We start from the raw sequence: 25,472 nt of genomic DNA on the forward strand, positions 1-25,472 counted from the left end.
TAAAGTCAGCAATGTGTGCCAGAGAACCAACAGGCAAGACTTTGCAGTCATCATCAGGAGGATTACTCTGAATCTCCTCATCCTCTTCTTCTGTCCACCCACACTGAACAGATTAAATTAAACTTCCATGAGTACTACCCTCTGTAGCAGACGCAACCGTCTGCTGCTCCTCCTCCTCCTCTTCATCGTCAAATTCGCGCTGAGAAGACAAACTGATTGTGCTCTAGCTATCACCCTGTGTAATGTCTTCCCCCATTTGCACCTCTTCCACATGCAAAGCATCGTCCTTAATTGTGAGCAGCGAGTGTTTGAGTAGACACAGAAGTTGGATGGTTACGCTGATAATAGCGTTATCCCCGCTCACCATCTGTGTTGATTCCTCAAAGTTATTTAAAACCTCACAGAGGTCAGACATCCATACCCACTCCTGGCTTGTGAATAGTGGAAGCTGACTAGAAAGCGGGCGACCATGTTGCAGCTGGTATTCCACTACTGCCCTCTGCTGCTCACAAAGCCTGGCCAACATGTGGAACGTGGAGTTCCAGCAGGTGCTCACATCGCACAACATCCGGTGAGCTGGCAATTTCAAGCGCTGCTGCAGCGTGGACAGAATGGCTGTAGCTGCCGATGACTTGCAGAAATGTGCACACATGCAGCGCACCTTCACCAGTAGCTCAGGCAAATTGGGGACGTTTTTGAGAAACTGCTGAACCACAAGGTTGAACACGTGGGGTAGGCATGGGATGTGTCTGAGCTTGCCGAGCTCCAAAGCCGCCACCGAGTTACGGCCATTATCAGACACAACCATGCCTAGTTGTAGGTTGAGTGCAGAGAGCCACAGCTCAGTCTGGTCTCTTATCCCCTGCCACAGCTCTGCGGCGGTGTGCTGTTTGTCCCCTAAGCATATCAGCTTCTGCACGGCCTGTTGCCACTTCCCGACTGCAGTGCTACACTGCTTCCAGCTACCGACTGATGACTGACTGGTGCTGCACGCGGATAAATCGGAGGTGGAAATGGAGGAGGAGAAGTGGGGGTTGGAGCTACTAACGTAGGTGCTGGCGGAAACCCTGATCGACGTAGGGCCCGCAATCCGTTGGTCGCACCTGTACCATCCTGGGGTACAACTTGCTCCCGGCCTCCACAACATTCACCCAGTGTGCTGTCAGGGAAATGTAGCATCCCTTGGTGAATGCACTTGTCCATGTGTCCGTGGTTAAGTGGACCTTCCCAGTAACTGCGATGGTCAGGGCACGTGTGATGTTACAGGACACATGTTGGCGACTGGGGACTGCGTAATGCGGGATGGCCACCGAAATCAGGCTGCGGAAGGCCTCAGTGTCCACAAGCCTAAATGGCAACATTTCCAGGGCAAGTAAATTGGAAAGTTGTGCATTTAGTGCTATGGCCGGTGGGTGGGCTGGGTATTTTCACTTGCGTTCAAAGGCCTGGGGTAAGGACATTTGAACGCTGTGCTGGGACACGGAAGTGGATGTGGTTGCTGATGGTACTTGCGAAGGTCCAGGTGCAGGGCGGGAGAGGCATCTGGGCCTGCGCCTTCTACAGGGGATTGACCAGCACGTAACATAGAGAAAGAGGAGGCAGTGGTGTGACCTGCAGACACAGATTGTGGACCCAGGCATTCGTCCCACTTATTACGGTGCTTGGATGCCATGTGGGGGATCATGCTGGTGGTGGTGAGGTTGCTAGTGTTCACACACCGGCTCATTTTCGTATGGCACAAGTTGCAAACTACTATTCTTTTGTCGTCCGCACATTCCTCAAAAAAGTGCCATACTGCAGAACATCTACCCCTTGGCAAGGTAGATTTCCACAAGGACAGCCTGTTGCAGTGCTGCAGAGCCCTCTCCCTCTATACTGCTGTCTTCGCTCGGCTTTCCACCTTCCCAGGTTGGGTCAGTGACCTCATCGTCCACCACCTCCTCTTCCACTTCCTCACTCTGCTCATCCTCCTGATTTGTTGACCTAACCACAACCTCAGTGATTGACAACTGTGTCTCATCCTCTTCATCCACCTCTTGAGACAGTAATTGCGGTTGAGTCATTGGCAACTGTGTCTCATTATCATCCACCTCATTAAACACTAACTGCCGTTCCCCACCGTCATGTTCTTGTGAATGTGGATGCTCAAGAGGTTGGGAATCAGGGCACAAAATCTCATGTCCCTCTTCAAGCGTGCTTGGCGAGAGGGCCAAATCAAGTAATGGCCATGAAAAGAGGTCCATGGAATATCTGAGTGTGGGATCACTTGTTTGGCCAGACTGTATATAGTGGGAGGAAGGAGGATCAGGGTGAGGATTGTGTTTTCACCAGACTCCTGGCTGCTGAGACTAGACTTGGTGGAAGACAGGGTGGTGCTTAGCCGACTGGAAGCATTATCTGCGTGCACCATCAGCATCACGGCCACTACCCCGTCCCTTACTGCTCGCCTTCTTCATTTTAAATGTGATATATGCTTGAAAGTATGGCACACGTACAGTAGCGTAGAATTTGAAAGTCTATGCGCCAAAAAATTTACAAAGGTATTTGTGATTAGGAAACACTATACAGGACAGGTACCACAGGTAATGTCACTGCTCACAGTGTCTACGGAAAAAGGTACACTGGATGTCACTGATATTTTAGGGATGTGCACACTTTACACAGGAGATGTGGCGCAAATAATTTAACTGTCGCAGCGGCCTATCACACGGTATTTAGCGCAAGATGCGCTAAAAATATATATTGCTACTGTCACACACAATAGTCCTTAAAAGGACTTTTGGGTCTCTGAAAAGTTTTTTGTATAAAAATCTTCCTATTACACTGCCTACACTGTCTGTCCTTTCCTATGCACAGCTCTCCCTAAGGCCTCATGCACACGAACGTTGTTTTGATCAGCATCCGAGACGCAGTTTTTGCGGTTTGGATGTGGACCCATTCATTTCAATTGCACTGCAAAAGATGCGGACAGCACTGCTGTCTGCATCCGTTGCTCCGTTCCGTAGTCCGCCAAAAAAATATAAACTGTCTTATTCTTGTCCGTTTTTTGCGGACAAGAATAGGCAGTTATATTAATGGCTGTCCGTGCCGTTCCGACACGGACGCCATCCGTGTTTTGTGGATCCGCAATTTCCAGACCGCAAATGCACAACAGTCAAAAAAATAATATTCAATTACACTCCCTACACTCTCTGTCCCTTCCTATGCTCAGCTCTCCCTGACTACGAACAAGCCAAACATGCGCCATCGGGTGCTATATACGCATGACACATTTTGGCCAGCCAATCACTGTAATGCCAGTTACATGGCTACTGGCATTACAGTGAGGGCAGCACTTACCTGGACGTTTATTGGCTACGTAGCAGCCAAGAAACGTGCGGGGAGGAGACTCGAGCATGGCGTTCGAGCACATGCGGTATTCGGCTGAGTACCGCCATGTGCCAAGCATTGAGATGCTTGAGCCGAACAGGTGTTCGGCCGAGCATGCTTGATCATCACTACTAAAGAGAAATCAAGAGGCCAAGGAAGGGTCTAACCAGCCAACATACCGCACAGAGGCCATCCCACAGTCAGGGGACTCCAGTACAGCTGGCCCGGCCAAGCAAAAAAACTGGTGGGACACTTCACTTTCATTTGAAGGCTCTACCGCTTCAGCAGAATCCGATCTATACACAGCGCCAGCTGACGCATTAGCTGCCATACAACCAAGTGGCAAAGCGGCTTCTGAATTGTTCATGAAGGAGGCCATGTTGGCCTTGAGACGCTCAATACAAAAATACATTACACAAGCTATAACTTCCATAACATCCACTGTAGAGGAGTTGAGCAGTAGAATAGGTCATGTGAAACATAAAATGGGAGAGTTCTCATCTGCCCATAACAAGCAAGGAGATGCACATAATACTATCGCAGAGTTGCTGGAGGCGGTCAAAGTTAAGATGGCGGACATAGATAACAGAGACCGCCGCAACAACATGAAGTTTCGGGCCTTCCTAAATCAGTTCCTCTATCAGAATTATCATCATACATAACAAAAATAATCAAAAAGGTTCTCCTACATGTACCTGAAGCTGAATTGGTTATAGATCGGGCCCACAGGCTACAGAAGCCTAAAAATCTCCCTGATGCTGTGCAAGCAGCAAGAAAACGACAGAAACTACTGGATCCCTTTCAAACCATCACTTTATTTATGGATCTTTCTCAGGCAACTCTGCAAGACAAAAGAAAGCTGCTTCCAGTCACATAAGCTCTCTCCAATCAAGGGACTCCTTATAAGTGGAGATTTCCAACAAAAATTCAGATTTCTATGAATGGAACTCATTACATGATCTACCCTGGAACAAGGCATCCTGCTTCTGAAACAATGGGGCATTGCAGTTCCCTCATCGCCAAGGCAAACGATCCTAAGAAAGTCGCCAGAGATTGGTCTACAGCTGCAAAAACACTGTGAGGTCATTTGTCTCTCTTTCGCTTGATTTAATAGCAGGACACTTGGGTTTTGGAAATTTTCTGAAAAATTTAAAGATTTGCTTCTAAACTTAGAAGTTTAGAAGCAAATCTTTACATTTTTTAGAAAATTTCCAAAACCCAAGTGTCCTGCTATTAAATCAAGCGAAAGAGAGACAAATGACCCCCCCCCCCCAAAAAAAATAAATAAAAAATCACAAAATGATCCAAACATGAAGTAGACATATGGGGAAATGTACAGTAATAACTATTTTGGAGGTATTACTATCTATTAGAAAAGTAGAGAAATTGAAAATTGGAAAATTAGAAATTTTTACTCAATTTTACCACTGTCATGAAGTACAATATGTGACGAGAAAACAATCTCAGAATGGCCTGGATAAGTAAAAGAGTTTTAAAGTTATCACCACATAAAGTGCCACATGTCAGATTTGCAAAAAATGGCCTGGTCCTTAGGGTGAAATATGGCAGGGTCCTGAAGGGGTTAATACACCTACCACTGCTGATCTTCTCCTATTGTGGGTTATCTATAAAGCCTACATGAGGGGGGTCGAATGATACAACATACTTCTCATCATTCTTCAAAACTCGCTATTGCTAGACATTGGAAATCCCTTTCATCAATACCCTCTATAGCAGAGGTACAATCTATTGTATACAATAGCTACATATGTGAAAGGGTTCTGGGGTCCCTCAATACTTTCCATTCTAAGTGGTCACAATGGATAAGGTTACACCCAGACCTTCAAGAACCTTGACCCCCTTAACATATTTCAATTTATATGTCCTATACCCGAGTGTAGGTATTACAGCTTAGATACACAGCATAACTAGGTCATCATTGGTTATTGGAATAACACCATCTCTATGCTTCTTTAAACTTATAAGTATGATCTGGGAAACTTGTCTCTCCTATGTTCATGTTCACACCTTCGTTAGAGTTCATATCTGCTTCAATGGGTTCTTACCTTTTATATAGGTGTACAAAGACTATGATTCTTGCTGATAGCATAACGATATTATTGCTAAAACTGCTTTATTAAACAATAATCTCGTGTGATAATGTTAATTTTGCTCACTATCAGTGTTGTTTATGAGTACAATGTATTGTTGTACCATGATTTCTATCAAAAATTGTACAACCCTGTTCAAATCTGTATTGATGTTTGTATCAAAAGTTCAAAACCCAATTAAAATCATAAAAAAAAAGAAAAAAAAGAAAGACCTTTAAAGAGCGACTTACTTTACCTGCTTCCTGTGCTGGCTCCCCGCTCCTTCTCCTCCTGACCTGTGATGCTCTGTTGCACTTGCCTTTCGCTAAAAACATCTGGTTTCATGCAGTCTGCAGCCAATTACTGGCTGCAGCAGTGACCAGATCCCCTTGCATCATGCGACCATTGTCATGACGTAAGGGGAGCCGTTCTCTGCTGCAGCCAGTCAATCGCTGCAGGCGGTGACAAACTGGAGGTTTTCAGCGAGGGATCGCAGTGGAGCATCACAGGCCAGGAGGAAAAGGAGCGGGGAGCCAGAGCCAGGAAGCAGGTAAGTAAGCTTCCCTTGGGGGTGTTTGCCAAAACTTCCCCAATTCTTGCATTAACCCTTTAAGGTATTATACTGTTATAAATCACATAAATTTGCTAATTACTGATTCAGAAGTCTTTAGAAAGCTTCAGAATATATGTATGGGGGAGCACATACTAAACAGACCAGATGGGTTATTTTATATATACATATTTCAACATCACTTTTTTGACTGCCTTTGAAAAGTAAGGAATCATCAGGTTTATGACCAGAAATATAACAATCACAACGATGCCTAATATGTTGCAAAAAATTTCAGTTTTTATATAACCATTAATTCAAAGAAAAAAAATTGGTTGTCCTTTGGATGATACAAGCGTTACTTTCCCACAACATCATGAATGTCAATTTGAATTGGTTCTGCTCTGTACGTCAAGGCCATTTATTGTTCAGTAGCAGGAAAAAACAGGCATATACATCACCATGATAAGTATACTGACGACTGAATATGTTGTTTTATCAACGGAATAATGGAATTCTCTGAATGCAAAAGAGATCACATCATTGAGCGATAGAACATGTTCAGGGTCAGGGCCATTTATGCATCACTCAATCTCAGAGGTAATAGGACCAAAAAGTTTACACTGGGCTAAGAAATAAAAAAATACATCTTCATACAGGCTATGGACACCTTTTAGGCAGTTTTGTTAATCTATATAGTTGTAATTTTGGGCTAAAAAAGTTTTTAACACAGTACATAGTGTCTACAAGAAGCTGTTCTGTGCTAAATCTACGAGAGAGCTAGCCTGTAGACCATCTCTCACCTCTGCTATTCTAAGATGTTTATGACCAACTCAAAGTACAATACTCTCACCATGATACCACATCAATTTTGGAAATTTTAGGTCCACAAATGAATTCACTTGGCTTGCCTTTATGTAATAAAGTGGCCTTGGAAGAAACAAGCACATCAGTGGTGAATCCAGTAACACACACAGGTTGTACCTTCATTGCTTCTATCAGGATGCCATGCAGTTGTCCAGCCCAATGATAGAGTAACATTTGGAAAGAAAGAGGTGACGATTTGAAGAAATTCTCTTGCATCCACTGTGACACTTCCACCAGGCCCAGGAAGTATGTCCGCATTTATCCAAACAGGTTGATGAAGATTATCCTTCATTGCATCCAAGATCTTCATAGAAGGCAGCACAGCTTCCAAACTAAAATACATAAATGAAGAACATAGTAACCACACAGGATGCTGGTTTGCTGAGGACAGCTTACATTGCTCCTTTCAAGTGCCTACTAGTTGCTAAGTACAATATGCAACCCCTCAAACTCGTTATGTATAGTGGGAGCATTTTATGAGACACAAACGTTAAGGGTTGTTCAGGATTTTTTTTTTTTCATTTGGGAAATTCTCTCCCAGTGGTACCTGTGAAGAGATCCACACTTACCTGCTTCCCCCACAGCTCCATTCCAGTCACAATAACTACTGCAGCCAATAACTGGCCTCAGTGGTGAAGTGGCCCAAAGTGGCATGTCATTTATTGGTCAATTGCTGCTTGGCACATCACTGCTGAGGCCAGTCACTGCCTGCAGTGGCACATGTGCCTCTATTCATGTGAAAGTTGACAGGACTAAAAGTGCAGAGAAGAATGGAGTGGCGGGGAGCAGGTAAGTATAGATCTCATCACAGGTACTGGGAGAGAATAAAATAAAAAAAAGTACAAAAAATAAATAAGATTCTGGACAACCTCTTTAAAGGTAATTTTCCTGACTGAGGCCACATCTTATTATGTTGGATGCTGGAATTTAAATTTAGCAAATTGTGCTCTCCATTCCAAAACAGATATATCCCACTGCCAGTAAGAGTGCATTCACTAAATATATTTGCAGAAGGACCCGGCTTCGCACGGGTATATTTAATCCATTTCATTTTATGTTTCCGTGTGTCGTAAAAAGATATCAAAAGTTTCCCACCATAATAGTGACTTTCACAGTGACCGCCCCTTTAACAGTGACTTTCGAAGTACCGCCCCTTTAACAGTGACTTTCACTGTTGGGTTAATATTGAAACCTGGAGTAAAACTGTGTTTATGGTAGTTGGCATTTGAAGAGAAAGACTTCCAGGCTTGTATTGGCTAATGTAGGGTAATTTTTGGGGAATATCTCAGGAACGGTACGTCCTAGAAAGCTGAGACCCGGTCTAAAACCTTCCCAGACACCTGATGTACCTGTGTGCCAAATTTAATTAAGATCGGTCTAGTTGTTTGGTCGCACATAAAGAACAGACAGACAGAAACTCCTTGTATATAAGAGACTAGCAGAAGGACCCAGCTTCGCAGGGGTATATTTTATCTATTTCATTTTATGTTTCCGTGTGTCGTAAAAAGATAGACAGTTTCCCCCATAACAGTGACCTCTAGAGTACCCGCCCCTTTAACAATAACCTCCACAGTGCCTGCCCCTTAAACATTGACCTCCACACTGCCCGCCCCTTTAACAGTGACTTTGACAGTGACTACCCCATTAACGGTGACTTTCACAGTGACCGCCCCTTTAACGGTGACCGCCCATTAACAGGGAATTTCACAGTGACCGCCCCTTTAACAGTGACATTCACAGTGACCTCCCCTTTAACAGTGACCGCCCCTTTAACACTGACTTTCACAGTGACCCCCCCTTTAACAGTGACTTTCACAGTGACCGCCCCTTTAACAGTGACTTTCACAGTGACCTCCCCTTTAACAGGGACCTTCATAGTGCCCCCCCTTTAATAACAGTGACCTCCACAGTGCCCGCCCATTTAATAACAGTGACCTCCACAGTGCCCGCCCATTTAATAACAGTGACCTCCACAGTGCCTGCCCATTTAACAACAGTGACCTCCACTGTGCCCACCCCTTTAAGCAGTTATGAAAAATGGCTGGGTTGTTATGGAAACCTGGAGTAAAACTGTGTTTATAGCAGTTGGGATTTGAAGAGAAAGACTTGCAGGCTTGTATTTGGGGGGGCTAATTTTTTGGGAATATCTCAGGAACGGTATGTCCTAGAGAGCGGAGACCCGGTCTAAAACCTTCCCGGACACCTGTGTGCCAAATTTGGTGAAGATCGGTCCAGTCGTTTGGTCACGCAAAAGGAACATCCAGACAGATCCAGAAACTCATTTAAATATATATATATATATATATATATATATATATATATATATATATATATACACACACACACACATACATACATATACACACACACACACAAAAGTGGGGTGGGAAAAAATTTAAGTGCATCTTATAAAGCGAATACTAATGAGCCTTCCATTATGGAAGTGCTCATCAGTATGCAGGAGATGCAGGGAGTCGGTGAGTGAAGTTATGAGCCTCCTATTGGATAATTACTGCATGGGTGATTATCTTTCAGCTGGCAACAAGTTATTTAACCCCGACTGGTGCAATGAGTTGCTTCTCATTTCTTAAACAACCATGTCGAAAGACATCTCATGGTCGTGGAAAAGATGTTAGTCTGTTTTGAGAAGGGTCAAATCATTGGCATGCATCAAGCAGAGAAAACATCTAAGGAGATTTCAGAAACTACCAAAATTGGGTTAAGAACTGTCCAACGCATTATTAAAAACCGGAAGGATTGTGGGGACCCATCGTTTTAGAGGAAAAAAAATGTGGCGGGAAAAAAATACTGAATGATCGTGATCGGCGATCACTTAAACGTTTGGTGAAATCAACTCAAGGGATTGGGACTGAACAGCTGTGTAGCCGTAAGAAAACCACTAATCAGTGAGGCAAACCAGAAAAAAAGGCTTCAATTTGCTAGGGAGCATAAAGATTGGACTCTGGAGCAATAGAAGGTCATGTGGTCTGATGAGTCCAGATTTACCCTGTTCCAGAGTGATGGACGCATCAGGGTAAGAAGAGAGGCAGATGAAGCGATGCACCCATCATGCCTAGTGCCTACTGTACAAGGCTGTGGGGGCAGTGCTATGATCTGGGGTTGCTGCAGTTGTCCAGGTCTAGGTTCAGCAACAGTATGTGCTCCAACAATGAGGTCAGCTGACTACCTGAACATACTGAATGACCAGGTTATTCCATCAATGGATTTGTTCTTCCCTGATGGCACGGGCATATTCCAAGATGACAATGCCAGGATTCATCGGGCTCCAATTGTGAAAGAGTGGTTCAGGGAGCATGGGACATCATTTTCACACATGGATTGGCCACCACAGAGTCCAGACCTTAACCCCATTGAGAATCTTTGGGATGTGCTGGAGAAGGCTTTGTGCAGCAGTCAGACTCTACCATCATCAATGCAAGATCTTGGTGAAAAATGAATGCAACACTGGATGGAAATAAATCTTGTGACATTGCAGAAGCTTATTGAAACAATGCCACATCGAATGTGTGCCGTAATCAAAGTTAAAGGCGGTCCAATGAAATATTTTTGGTGGCGACTTTTTTTTTTTAAAGGGCAGTGTATATTTCCTTTTTTGACAGTCACATGTTTCAAATTTAGCTACCTCCTTTTTTAAAAAAATATTTCAAATCTAAAAAAAGAATGATACAGTAACTCCCTTACACAAACATTTACCTCCCCCCCCCCCCCCCCCCCTCTCCACAATGAGACCACCCATCCTCCCTAAGAGGCCATGATCATCCTATTTGGTACACAGATCTTCTAGCCATTTCTTATTACTATGAGAATACTTAATTTATCTGCTATTTCTAGATGTCCCAGGGTACCCTTTAGTTGTTCTGTTAAGAACCATTTGGTGTTGCAAAAGGGCTTGACCAAGAGCTTCAATTCCTCATCATTCAATACTGCGCATATGAATCTCCTCCATTTTTTCATTATGTTTCCTATTAAAATCTCCTTGGAGTGTTCTGCTCCCAACAATTCCATCCTGAGGCAGTGTTTCATTTATAGAAGGGTCTGGGGTTGTGGGTTTTAGCCACCATTGCAACAGACACCTTTTAGCTGCAAGAAGACTCACACGTATTATTTGGGAGGTAGACTGCCCTTCAGTTTGCCAATGGAATAAAACCAATTCCTGGGACAATGGTAGGTCTATATTCATCAGATTGGCGACTAAGGCTTTTACTCCTTTCCCAGTATGTTTTCGATTTTGGGCATAACCATAGACCATGTAATAAATCAGAGTCTGGGTGATGACGTTTGAGACAGATAGTAATTCTTTAGAGTCATAAAATCCATAGATTGCCCTGTGTATTATTTTAAATTGGGTTTCTCTCGATATTTCATTAGGTATTGCCTTCCTAACCCTTCCCCAACCCTGTAGAATTTTGTCCTGCAGTTGCGGGATCTGCAGTTGTTTGCTCCAGGGTTTGAACAGAGAAACCGTAGAGTAGCTTGGGCATGCTTTTCTCAATCTGAGTGTCAAATCTGACAGAGAATGAGGGGTTGAAGTGTTTCCCTGAATAAGTAAGTCATATTGCGTATGGAAAAATTCCTTTAGAAATCCCATTATTTGGAGGTATGCCAGAAATTGTGATGGAGCCAACAAAAATTTGACACATACCTCCAAGAAGGTGAGGTACCTTTTCTCTGAGCCATGCCACAAATCCTGTACTTTGTGTATGGCTCTTTCCTTCCACTTCTGGAACTGCTTATTATGCAGGCCCTCCTGGAATTCTGGGTGACCCCAAAGGTTTAAATGTTTGGAAAGCAAAAAGGGTAGATTATACATCTTCCTTGTGGCCTTCCACGTGGCTATAGTATCCTTAATTAAAAGACTCTTTTTGACATTAGGAGGTATCTAGTATGCAATAAAGCCGATAGTGACCAAGGCTGTACTAAGCTGGCCTCTACTGAGTAGTGACTGGACTGCGACACCCAGTATAAACAGTGTCGCAAGTTGTTTGCTAAGTTATATCTTCTAATGTCTGGGAAATTTAGCCCATCTTCTTTCCCTAGCTGTAATTTATGTAATGAGATTCTCGACCGCCCTGTCTTCCATACAATAACAATTATCTTTATATAGCCATTATCCCTTAGGGTCACACCATTCTCTGAAAGCTGAAAATGCACAAAGTGTCATACTCTTACATCGCCAAGATAAAACATGACAGCTATTAATTGGAGAGGGATACGTCTACACAGAACAAGCCGGGTGCCAGGAGCGTAAACCAAATTACCCAGAGGAATTATCTGCCTGTGACAGAGAAGACTGTGACATCTAAGGAACACTGTCTATAGCGGACTACTATCCAGGTACATAAAAACACAGTATATGAGAGTATATAGATCAGTGATGTAGGATAACTCACCGCAGTCAAATGACCTTACTCTATCTCTGTGATGACTAACCTCTGGCACTCCAGCTGTGGTGAAACTACAACTCCCAGCATGCTCCTTTCATTTCTGTGGAGTTTTGAGAACAGCTAAGGGAGTTATAGTTTAACCACAGCTGGAGTGCCAGAGGTTAGTCATCACAGAGATAGAGTAAGGTCATTTGACTGCGGAGAGTTATCCTACATTACTTGTTCATGCTAATACTGGGCACATCTGCCAAGTACTCTAAGTAACTAGCCACGGCCATGACTTCTACTGGGCATATGTTCTGAGCAGCTTGAACCACTTTGGTTTTACAGTAATGTCTGACGTATCCTAGGCTGGGTTCACATCACATTTAATCTAGTCACCACAGCACGTCCTACAATAAGCTGGACTGAGTTGCTTTCAAATTGATTAGAAGGTGCATGCCTCTTCAGAAATTTGGCACGCTGACTGTGAGCACATTTAATTTACGCCATTGTCGGTGCTCTACAATCTCAGGACCGGTGGAGGACGTGGCAGATAGGCCACCACCCATTGCAGGGTGATTGAACATGCAATCACTTTCTGAGATGGAAATATCCCTTTAAGTATCAAGTTCCTGGTGGGTTGAAGTTTTGATCACAATAAAATTTCCTTCTAGTTTTGACATGTCTATGAAGACAGCAGGACAATTTCTAGCAGATTTATTTCCCAAGTGACATTTTCTCTCTGACTCAAAGCCTTTACAAAACACCTACAGTTCCTGCGGCTTTCTGAAAAATTTTGTTCAGCCCACATCTTCTTAACGTGCGGAACGAGTCAATGCACTGAGAAGCTTAGCATCAAAATGCTCTACACAATTACCCTTATATACTGTAGTCGATTATCCTTGTACTGTGGTTAAACACGACCTATAAATGGACGGAAGGATACTGCACCCCGGTGGAGAAACGACTGAAAATTAACTTTTTTAAATTCTATTTATTTGTCCTAGTTTATTTCGCCTTTCTTTTATTAATGATTGCTGAGTATTTCTTTACTATTATTATTATATATGTCAGGCATTACTATTTGATATGCTCTATATGTATGTTGCATATCACACTATACCTCAATATATGACTGATGCATTTCAACAAACTTTGTTGATTTAAAAAAAAATTCTAGAGGACTATCATTTGGTGTAAAGGTGCAATATTATCATAAACAATTATTAAAGGGGCTGTCTGGGATTAGAAAAACACGACTGCTTTCTTCCAAATAGAGGACTGCTTTCTTCCAAATAGAGCCCCCCACCCCTGTCCATGGATCATGTCTGACATTGCAGCTTAGTGCCATTGGAGTCAATGGGGCACAGCTGCAAAACCACACACCACCTGTGGACAGGTAGGTTGCTGCTTTTGAAAGAAAGCAGCCATGGTTTTTCTAATCCTGAAGAAACCCCTTTCATCTTATTTCCATTTATAATATAGTATAATTTGACCAATAATAATGTCCATACAGTTAAAGGGAGTCTGTCACCTAATCTAAGCCTTTTAGAGCGCTCAGATCAGGTTATTGACTCCTTTGCCCACATTACAATGTTACCTTTATTTATGCTGTCCCTCACCGAGATCTTCGAAATATGACTTTTTAAACTTATGCTAATGAGGTTCGGCAAGTGCCCAGGGGCGGCATTACTGCAGCAAGTGCCCAGGCCCCTCGGCGAATTGCCCAGAAAACCACACCTCTTTCACCCCTCTGGCCTGCCCTCCTTTCCTATTATTACCTCCTCCTCTCCCTCCCAGATCTCATGCCTGATCTGAGGGGTCTAAAAGGCTCAGATTAGGTGACAGACTCCCTTTAAAAAGGTAATAAACTATTTGTATAGCAACTCGATATTTACGCTACATGCACACGATCAGGATTGCGTGCGGAAAATCCGCACCGTAGGTCATGTACATTGTATTCTATGAGAATTTGAAATTCTCAATGCACATGATGCAGATTTTTTCTGCGCGGATTTTGACCTGCAGTGCGGATTTTTAAATCCGCAGCATGTCAATTTATTTTATTTTGCCTGACCGGATTTTCTTCATTCACTTAGTGAAATCCGCACGCAAATCCGCACCAATTAATGCGGATTGACCGCACAGATTTGCCTGCGAACACCTGCGGATTTCAGTGCGGATTCTCCGCACATGAATCCTGAACGTGTGCATGTACCCTTAAAGGTGTTGCCGGTTTCACGATGAAACCAGACAACTGATGGTTACTTACCTAACAGGTCCCACACCACTGTTCTCCTGGCTAGGCTCTGTTTACCCAGCTGCAGCAGTGACATCATGTCAACAATACATGACCACTGCAGCCAAACAATGGCTTACTGGAATAGGACAGTGATCGGTACATCAGTGAGGCCAGCGATTGGCTGCTGCAGCCAGGTAAAACACAGCATGGCTGGGAACTAAGCTTAAATGATCGTTCAAATCTATGCCAGCACATAGCTTGTGTAGATTTGAAAGTCTGTCACAAGGAGGACCTGGGAAGGTGCCAAATTTAATAATAGGCCTGTGCCTAAGCAGACTAAGCAGTAGTACCAAGAACAGCTGTTGTGCTTGACTAAGGCTACTTCCACACTGCTGGCAGAGAACAACTGGATGGTACCGGTTGTTCTCTGGGTCTGGCAATGCCAGATGGTACCGGAATGTCTGTCAGCTCCATTAACTATAATAGGATACGGTCGGTGGAGATCCACCTGCTACCCGACAAATATGCTGGGATGCAGCCAAATCTCTGATGGACCCCATTAAAGTCAATAGCACCAGAGTGTATTCCATTACCGTCTGGGAACTCTGGATCCAGAGAACTCTGGCAGGCTGTTCTCTGCCGGCAGTGTGAGAGTAGCCTAAACAATACAGGAAATGGAGGGTGGGCCAACAAGCAATCCTAAGGATATGGATCCTCACGCCTTGAAAAATCCTGGGGGCAGGGCACAGGCATGAGCAAAGGGACAATGAAAGTACCAGAAAAAGAAAAACAGAGCTGAAACTAATGAAGAGGTGACTGTAAAACCAGGCGGCCGGTCTGAGTTCTGTGAGGAGGTTCAGGTTCTCTAAAAAAGCTTCATGTGATCACAGCTATATAGCAATTCAGTCCCCACTTCGCTACTGGAAAGGACAGGATGAAGGAAGTGACAGCTATGGGATTACATGGCAGAAGTCTCAGGTGGTCTTCATTGTAATGAGACTTATTGGTGGTCATGGTTATGACTAATCATGTGGAAATATTTACAGCAGATGATTTCACCTCAGTATTTCTTTATGTATTCAAACTGGGTTATTTTCCCTGAAGCATTTTGTATTTGATTAACAATTTTGAAGAGAAGAGTCTCAGCGTTCCTCCCGTAGACTTGATGTGCTGTGTGCCATGCTGGCTGCCAGCCTCACAGCTTCACTAGGAAGCATCATCTGTTATTACAAACAGTATCTGTGTCACCTCTCCTGTGAGACGGCGGCTTCGCATCGTGGGCTGTTCTGCATCCTGCCCCTTGTAATAAGTTGTGGGAGTAGAAGGTCACATCCAGTAATGGCTCTAGGGCTGAAATGATTACTCGATTGAATCGAGTAATTTGACACCCAAAAATCCTCAATGCAAATTTTTTTGCATTAAGGATTCCTTTGTGTCATGTAACCACAGAGCGAGAGCGTGCACTATGACCCGACGCTGTGTGACGCGCAGAGAAGATGGACGAACTGTGGAGCAGCGCCCCTACAGGAGATGTAAGTATTTTATTTCACTGGCCCTGGGGACATGGCAAGGAGGGGGAGATGGTGGCACTGGGTGGAACCTGATGTTACTGGGGGACAGCTGATGGCAGTAGGGGCGGAGCTGGTGGCACTGGCAGGAAAGCTGGTGGCACTGAGGGGGGCAAGCTGGTGGCACTAGGGAGGGAGACTGATGACACTGGGTGGAAGCTGATGGCACTGGGCGAGCAGCTGGTGGCACTGAGGGGGCAGCCTGATGGAACGGGGGGGCTGATGAGTTTTTATAAAGAAAAACGTTCTTTTAATTTGTTTTTTTTTTTAGAGTACTCGATTAATCAATAGAATACTCCTCCCACCTTCCATTGCTGGCATGGTAGATTCTGTAGGTAACTGGTAAGTTGTCTGTCAGTCAGACTTCACACTCCTGTAATTCGCCCACTGGCCCCTGGTATTGCCCATACGGCTCAGCAGACTATCCCTGACGAAGGAGACCGGCAGGCTCTGAAACGCGTTGGTGCTTTTTGACCCACGGAGGCATCAGTACTTTCAACGGTGACGTCACCAGCAGTGGTTTCCCGGGTAACGGTATCACAGGTTCCCCTGCACTGCGCGTGCTTCTGGCCGGAGCAGCGCTGGTGTCAGGAGGTGAACAAGGAGGGTGCTTTCTTACAACAAGCACCTACATACATAGAAAGGATTACGTACGAGCAGGAGAAGAGCACAGCGAATCTGAGGGAAACTCACAGAAGGTAACAGACCGGACTAAATAATACCAGCGTATGCTTTGATTTTTTATATATATTGCAGTACTTATAATAATATTTTACCCACCAGTTATACGCATTTCTTTACATAACAGAATACTAACAGGCTGATCTTAGCACATCGCGTTTTTTTCATAGACTCTACCACAATATAAGAGGTAGATTCAATATAGCATTCAAGCTCTATTGGGAGCAACTCTCTAGTTCGTCAACCAGCGCCGGTCTCTTATATCACCCACGGGTGACATACAAGTGATACATATAATTTTCTAATTAAGGGGGACAACAGCACCTTAACAGATCACTGAGCAGCGGACCTCCCTTTATAGGTATGTAAGTAGAAAGAGGAAATCCAGCTTCCAAACGACCATATAAATGCTTTAATGAAAAAACTTGCTAAAATCCAGACATATACACCAGGTCTATGCGTTTCAGATCAACAAATTCAGATCCTTACTCATGAGTAAGGATCTGAATTTGTTGATCTGAAACGCGTAGACCTGATGTATATGTCTGGATTTTAGCAAGTTTTTTCATTAAAGCATTTATATGGTCGTTTGGAAGCTGGATTTCCTCTTTTTACTTACATTCCATTATCGCTGAGTTCCTGGCGATTTTCCGTGCTTCCATCTCAGACCGGGACCAGGTGAGCCTCGACTTCTGTTTTTTCTTGATTCCCTTTATAGGTAGGTCGACGATTTTCGACAACGGTAGCGCAGGGGGATCTCCTATAATTTATTTTGATTACAAAATAGTCAATAGCTGCAGCCCTAAATGGCTCTGACACAAATCCAACTCCTACATGTACATAAAGTTATATATATATGTATATATATATATATATATATATATATATATACACACACACATATATAAAAATTAAAAATAAGGACTATAATTAACCCCTTACAAAGTCTGGCATTTAAACATGGTGGCCGCTCAGAAGCAGAGCGGGGGCCATAGCTGATGGGTTCCTGTTGTTTTAAACAGTAACTAAACCTTTGTATCAAATTTTTATATGATGTCCCTAATAAAACTTTTTCTAATATACTTTATTAATAATTTGTTTTTTTTCCTAGTCTTTTCCTTACCGAAAGTGCACCATTCCCTGTGCGCTTAAAACTCAGTTCTCTGTACACAGCTGACAGCTCAGCGGTGTACGGAGTGTGTAATTTATGAATGGGCAGCAGCAGCACAGAGAGTACGGGCAGGAGTGCATATTGCTGCTCCTGCCCTTGCCCCCCGGAGCATTACTAAATCCTGGCATAGCACATGGGTACTCTGAACCGATGTACTATGCCAGGATTAGCTGAGAGGAGCGAGCTCTTGTCTGTGCCTGCTCCACTAAGCTAAGAAAACTGCATGTCAGCTCTTAGCTTAGCGGAGCAGGCACAGGCAGGAGCCCGCTCAACTAATCCTGGCATAGTACATGGGTACAGAGTACCCATGTGCTATGCCAGGAGTTAGTAATCCTCCGGGGAGCACGGGCAGGAGTGCATATTGCTCTGCTGCGGCCACATTCATAAACTTCACAGTCCGTACTCCGTACACCACTCTAGGTAGGGAAAAAATTCATTAATAAAGTATAATAGAAAACGTTTTATTAGGGCATTAGGGACATTACATAAAAATGTGATACAAAGGTTTAGTTACCTGTTTAAACAGACACTCGGAGCTAAGGCTACTTTCACACTAGCGTTTTGGCTTTCCGTTTGTGAGATCCATTCAGGGCTCTCAAAAGTGGTCCAAAACGGATCAGTTTTGCCCTAATGCATTCGGAATGGAAAAGGATCCGCTCAGAATGCATCAGTTTGCCTCCGCTCAGTCACCATTCCGCTCTGGAGGCGGACATGAAAACGCTGCCTGACAAAGCGGAGCCAAACGGATCCGTTTTCTCTGACAAAATCTGGCACAATAGAAAACGGATCTGTCCCCAATTCACTTTCAATGGTGTTCAAGACGAATTCGTCATGGCTATAGAAGACATAATACAACCGGATCTGTTCTTGACGGATGCATGTGGTTGTATTATTGTAACGGAAGCGTTTTTTTTTTCAGATTCATGACGGATCCGCAAAAACGCTAGTGTGAAAGTAGCCTAATATTTGTGATCGGAGATAACACTGTTTAGACATTTAACCCCTCAGATGCTTTTGTGGGGAGCCATTTGTTTCACATCGTTGTCTCAAGCCATTTACTGCAGTCTATGGGAGAAGCGATCTTAAGATTGCATATTCAAGTACCCTATGGTGACTTAAAATAAAGTGTACAAAAAAGTTGTTGTTTTTTAAGTATATAAATATTCAAATCACCCCCTTTCCCTATATTATAAATAAGCAATAAGAAAATCATATGTATTGTCATGCTCCAAAACACCCATACTATTAAAATATAAAAGTTAGATATAGTAAAAAAAAAAAAAAAATTCTATTAAAATATAAACACATTTATCCCAACACAACAGAAAAAAAAAAATCTAAATAGCTGAGTCACTATTTTTTGTCGCTTCACCTCTCGAAAAAAAAAAATTGATAAAAAAATAGATTTTTGTACTTAACGTAAAATCTGTTTCTCTTCCATTCATTGAGGGACACTGGCTTGACCATGGGTATAGCTGCTGCCACTAGGAGGCAGACAATTAGCACAAAAGTGTGAGCTCCTCCCTCCAGCTATACCCTTCCTACAGGGACTAACCTAAATCAGTTAGTGCAAAAGCAGTAGGAGAAGCAAGAAAAAAAAAAAAAAAAAAAGGAAAGCCAAACTATGTACAAACCCAGAACCACATAGGGCCTAAGAGGCCAGCAAAAGAAAAAACGGGTGGGAGCTGTGTCCCCCAAGAACATAAGAGAAACAGATTTTACGGTAAGTACAAAAATCTAGTTTTCTCATCTGTATAATTGGGGGACACAGGCTTGACCATGGGATGTTACAGAGCAGTCCCAAGGGCGAGTCATAAACAAAAAACTCCTCCGGCCAATCAGAGAACTGCCTTCTGCAAAACTCTACACCCCAGGGAAGACGCAAAGGTGTGTACTCTGAAATATTTAGAAACAGTGGGCAAAGACGACTAAGTAGCCGCCTTGCATACTTGAAGGGCCAAAGCCCCATGATGCACCGCCCAAGAGGCCCCTAGAAGCAGAATGAGCAGTAGCCCGGAAGGCTGGAGGCCGGTCACTGGCGCAGTACGCTTCCACAATGGCCAAACTAATCCATCGGGAAATTGAAGCTTTGGACGCAGCCAACCCTCGTCTTGGCCCCTCTGGAATGGCCGATCAGAGGGTGCTGAAAGCCGCACGTCATGCAGAGGAGGTCTTGGGGGTATAGGGCTTGGAGCCCTGTTCGCGGAGACTCCGGGAAGAGCAAGGTTTGAAGGAAGACTTGCATTTCTGGTCCTGGGGAGACTTCTATGGAGGCAATGACCGATCTCAGGGACTCAATCTGGAAGCGGCAGAGTCGAAGGAAGCGGTTGAGGGCTTTGAGGTCCAGAATGGGAAGGAACGTACCCTCTTTTTTGGGGACCACAAAGAGATTGGAGTAGAACCCGTGAAAACAGTCCTGCGCAGGAACCGGGACGATCACTCCCTGCCGCAGAAGAGCGAGGATCGCCTGAAAAAAGGCATTTGTGGTGGAGGGAGAAGAGGGAAATAAACGGGGCGGAGAGGGGGACCTGAATTCCAGTTTGTAACCCTCTGAGATAACCTCTGTCACCCAGGCATCCGAGACGTGAGCCAGCCAGACATGACAAAACAGATGAAGACGGCCACCCACCCGATCAGAGGGCGCTGAAAGCCGCACGTCATGCAGAGGAGGTCTTGGGGATATAGGGCTTGGAGCCCTGTCGGCGGAGACGCCGGGAAGGCCAAGGTTTGAAGGAAGACTTGCGCTTCTGATCCGGGGTAGACTTCTCAGTTGGCCGCTTGGGGCTGGAAAAACTCCGAAAGGGGCGAAAAAGAGGCCTACGTTTTTTTGACTTGTTGAAACACGCCCTGTTCTGTGGTAAATGAGTGCGCTTACCACCTGTAGCATCAGAAATGATCTCATCCAGGCGTTTGCCAAAAAGTCTGCTGCTGGTAAAAGGGGAGAGCCGTCAAGGACCGCTTTGAGGCATTATCTGCCGCCCAGCAGGAGAGCCATAGGGTTTGGTGAATAGCCACCAAAAGGGCTGAAGAGCGAGCCAGTAGTATGGCCGCATCCAGAGAGGCTTCACAAATGTACGAACTGGCATGGGAGAGTTGCAGAGCAATATCAGAAAGCTCCTCCAAGGAGTGCCCCGAGGAGAGACCCTGACATAGTTTGTTTGGCCACTCACCCATAGCTTTGCTCACCCATGTAGAGGCAAATACCAGGCACAGTGCTGTGCCCATCGCTTCAAAGGATGATTTTGTGAAAGATTCCAATTTTTTATCCCTTTGGTCAGAAAAGGAAATCCCAATTACTATATGGCAATTTTGTAAAACTATGTAGTAATGTAAAGACTCTTGTCAGAAACTATTACGGAATACAGTAACATCTCAATGTACAACTATACAGAAGTTATGTTATGTTATATACCTACTTGTGACAAAGCTCATTGTCCATGAAAAAACTCAACAAAAATAATTTTACAAGAAAAGGAAGCCCCATCCGCCATAGGCAAAGTGGTATGTTTGAAACAAAAAGGGGATTAAATGTCTATCAGCAGCTCCGAACCTACTGTGTCAGCTAATGGTACGGTGCACAACCCTTGACGACCTACCCCTGGTCGAAATGAATAAAGTGATAAATGAGTACGGTAAGTGAGCAGTAGGGGGCACTCAACTATCCGATGCCAAATGGACAAGGTGGTATCAAATGGTAGATAAAATAGGATTTATTACTGGATAAAATATTGTGGTGGTGTGGCCCACTTTATACAAATGTATAATCGCGGGTCACTATTAAAAGCAGACAAAAAAAATAATGTGATAAAACATATCACACAGTTTGACAACAGTAGGATCACAAAATATATATCACACAATTTGTCACCAGTGAGATCATCAAAAATGTAAATCACACAGTTGGTCACCAGTGGGATCACCAAAAAAAAGTCGCTTGTGCGATCCTATATATCACACAGTTTGTCACCATGAGATCACCGAAATATGTAGTGTCCCACTAGGTAAAGGTGGGCACTGCACAGGTTAATGTGTTCCATTGCATTAAATGTCATGCGTTTGTTTTCCCTGTGTTATCTGGGTGTCAGGCCTGTCAGGGTGTAGTTTAGCCTCCCAGACGTGAGAGGGAGCTAGAGAGCCCTAGTTTTATATAGGAAGGCCCAGACAGGGAAGAGTTAGTTCATTCCAGGGGACTAGAGGAGTCACTTCGTCCACCTGAAGCTCCTGAGGCTAGGACTAGCTCAGTAGAGACACCCCAGTTGCAGGACCCAACCTCCTGGGAGAAAACCCGCAGTTATCCACCTTATAGGGGAAGGCGATCCAGGGTAAGCTAAGTAACCCTGATGGGCAGATTACACTAGAAAGTGCAGCAAGAACCTAATACCTGAGGAAGAAAGTAACCAAGGATTTAAGCCACCCTTTTAGGCATCCGGGCCTTGGGAGATAAAGCCAGAGCAGGAGTTCTAGAAAGGACAGTGTACATTGATTCTGAGGAAAGGTACAACCTGCTGCTGAGTGCTTGTAAAGTTTACCCTCTGCGTATCTTGCATGACTATTACCTGCCATTGTGTGAATAAGCCCCCTTGTGGAACTGTAATACAAAGACTGTACTACTACCTGCTGTACAAAGTTGGATTGTCCAGTAAAGTTACGTTTGGTTCATCATATACTTGTGCACCTCTATCATTCCAACCACCAACCGGCGTGCCACCGTCCAAAGGCACTGGCGTCACGAATACCACAGGGACCTTGCCCCAGGCACACAAAATACCTGTAACATCCAGGGCACCTCATCCACCATCAGGCCTGGTCCCTATCTACAGAGTGTGCCCCAGAGGAACTGTGTCTACCTCTCCTTCACTGCCACGCGCCTGCCCAGGGTTCTTCAAGTATAGTGAGTACCCTCGATTGCCCATAACCGTGACCTCACTTCGTCATACCCTGCAGGTCTGGCGTGTTGCAAATAGTCACACAATTGTGCAGTCCTATGATTGGTTAAAGTTGTGTCAGATATGTGACCAAAATTTTCGGTGCCATAAAGACCTTTGGATAATAAATAAAAGTCAATGGGTCAAGAGACTTGTTGTATCGTTGATTCATAAAAATTCGGGTCATCAGGTTATAATCATATGTCTCTTAGATAGGATAAGGTATTCAATCTATTATCAGAGGCTGTATTAGCAGCGATATTAACGGATGTCATTGCTTTGTGTCATAACTTTGACAGCAACACTTGTACGGCAGCCCTTCTTGAAGTTATACACTAAACCGCAGCTACAATAGAGACATTTTTACTGGCATGTATGGCACATGTACTTTACCCCTCCTGCAGACTTTCTGTCCGGTAATAGTTCGCTGGAGGATTCAGTCGGCGTGCGATGCTGCGGCCTCTGTATGTTTGGGACCTTCCGCGTTGCTCCACGTGATCGTGCCGGGTCTCGTGATCGGAGTAGGTCCACGTGATCGGAGGAGTGTGTGAAGAGGACGGACTGCCTCTTCACACATGCCTATATTTGCTTGCAAGCTGGAGCAATGTGAGTGAATGTTTCAAATGTATTGCTCACATCCAAAGGTACATTGGTGCAATCAATAAGTTGCGACTGATTGATAGTGGCTGCTGATACCATATGCGTTTCGGGGTCTGAACTTGCCCCTTCCTCAGTGGTCAGTGGTCAGTGGTATGTTTAGTGGGATACTGGAGGGTCAACGATAGGTGAGGACGACCACTTTTTTGTCAAATCCTCCAGGAAGGGATAAAGTATGTCTAAGCATTTGGCAAAGCAAAACGTCTGTCAGGAAAATTCCACTCCTTGGAAAGAGAGGAATCAAAATCCTAGTGGTTAGGGAAGCAATGACCGATCTGAGGGACTCCATTCGGAAGTGGTGGAGTCGAAGGAAGCGGTTGAGGGCTTTGAGGTCCAGAATGGGAAGGAACGTACCCTCTTTTTTGGACCTCCTAAAGGAAAAACTCGTGCCGGACGATGAGGGCACAGGGTCTTCAACCTGTAAGGTTTCTATAATCGCTGTAATGAGATTGTCCACCATAGAGGACAGTTTTGAAGACAGGGTTGTCACTATGTCCTCAGGAGAGACAAAGTCCGGATCTGAAAACTGTTCCTCTGAACATGCCTCTTCCAAGGAGGACACGTCAGAGCGTGACTCCCTAGGAGGTAGTGGAGAGGCAAAAGAAACTGGGAACGCTCTGGAGGAGGGTGGTCTGGTCCGTTTTGTAGGACGGCCGCAATGGGAATGAGCCCCACGATCCCCAGAGTCGGACTGGTCAGAGGACAGCCTTGCAAACAAACGTACCAGTATTTCCACAATGGCTTTGTTAGTATGGGAGATGTCCTGTACCATCTTTGACAGGGAGCGCGCCCACTCTGGTTCTACCATGGGCTGGGCAGTAGGGGCGACTGGGTCATGGTCAGAGCTACTTGGCGGTGGAGCAGAGGGGATCTACACGTAGCTTACCGGAGAATTTTGAGCGACAAAAAGCGCAGGCAAAATGGCACACAGAAGTGGCCACCTGCTTTGGGGCCTGAAGGTCTGGGCTCGGACATAGTGACAACCCTGTAGTGACAGGTAGGAGAATGAGGCTGGTAGGTTAGACCCTGTAGCGAGGGAAGAGCTTACACGGCCTGTGTCCCTTAATGTAGCTTGTCCAAAGGTGCCTTGTGCCAGAGTCCTGCAGAGGTCCTCCTGAAGCAGGAAGTAGGCAGAGTGCAAAAAAAAAGCGCAAAAAATTTGCGGCAGAAGACAGAATAAGGAGGGGGAAGCAGGGAGAACATCATGCCCCACCTCCACAATGGAGCCAGTCCCCGGCGGTAATGAGGGGAAGCTGCCCTGATCCATCCATCCCCCATAAAGAGCCCCCCCCCCGGGCGATATAGCGGTGCTGCCGCTACAAGCCCCTACCAAACTGAGATGCCAGCCGGGTGTGACGCACCCGGAGGGAGCCAGATCGGCCAGAAAGCACACATAGCTATGGGGACTGGGTATTGCGGATGTGCTAGCGGCCATCTAGCAACCCATGTCATCAGCTCTATGCACAAAATCCAGATGACAGGTTCCCTTTAAGCGAGTGTCCAGGGTGATGGACACAGAGGCCCTGATTTATCATGCCTTCACTCTATAATTCTGGCTTCATAAAGTCACAAAATAGAGCTTTTGCGACTTTTTTTTTTTTTCACTCACTTGCAAATTTTTTTTTTTACTTTTTTGCATTCTTACACCACTCAAGTTTTGACATATAGGTGAGTAAGTGGGCATGGTTAGCTACGATAATGCATTTCACTCCAGATTTACAGTGCGTTCATACCCTTTGAACTTTTTCACGTTATATCCACAAACTTAAATGGATTTTATTGGGATTTTATGTAATAGACCAAAATCAAGCACTAAGTATGTGTGAAGTGAAAAGAAAATGATACATGGTTTTCAAAAATTTTTATAAATAAAAGTGAAAAGTATGGTGTACATTTGTATTCAGCCCCCTGTACTCTGATAACCCTAAATAACCCCTAGATAACTTTATCCCTGACCTGTCTGTT

The 25,472-nt window shown here is 44.5% G+C and overlaps 1 protein-coding gene across 1 annotated transcript in view; it reads right to left on the minus strand.

Annotated features, from left to right (window-relative positions):
* The window catches only part of FAM151B (family with sequence similarity 151 member B), a 67,824-nt gene that overhangs the window by 13,398 nt on the left and 28,954 nt on the right, over positions 1 to 25,472 (minus strand). The window contains exon 4 of the mRNA XM_044291692.1: positions 6,994 to 7,208. Coding sequence (XP_044147627.1) covers positions 6,994 to 7,208 — 215 coding nt within the window. The remainder of the gene's footprint in view (positions 1 to 6,993; positions 7,209 to 25,472) is intronic.

The sequence above is a fragment of the Bufo gargarizans genome, chromosome 1 (genome assembly GCF_014858855.1).
Source record: "Bufo gargarizans isolate SCDJY-AF-19 chromosome 1, ASM1485885v1, whole genome shotgun sequence".
Taxonomy (NCBI): domain Eukaryota; kingdom Metazoa; phylum Chordata; class Amphibia; order Anura; family Bufonidae; genus Bufo; species Bufo gargarizans.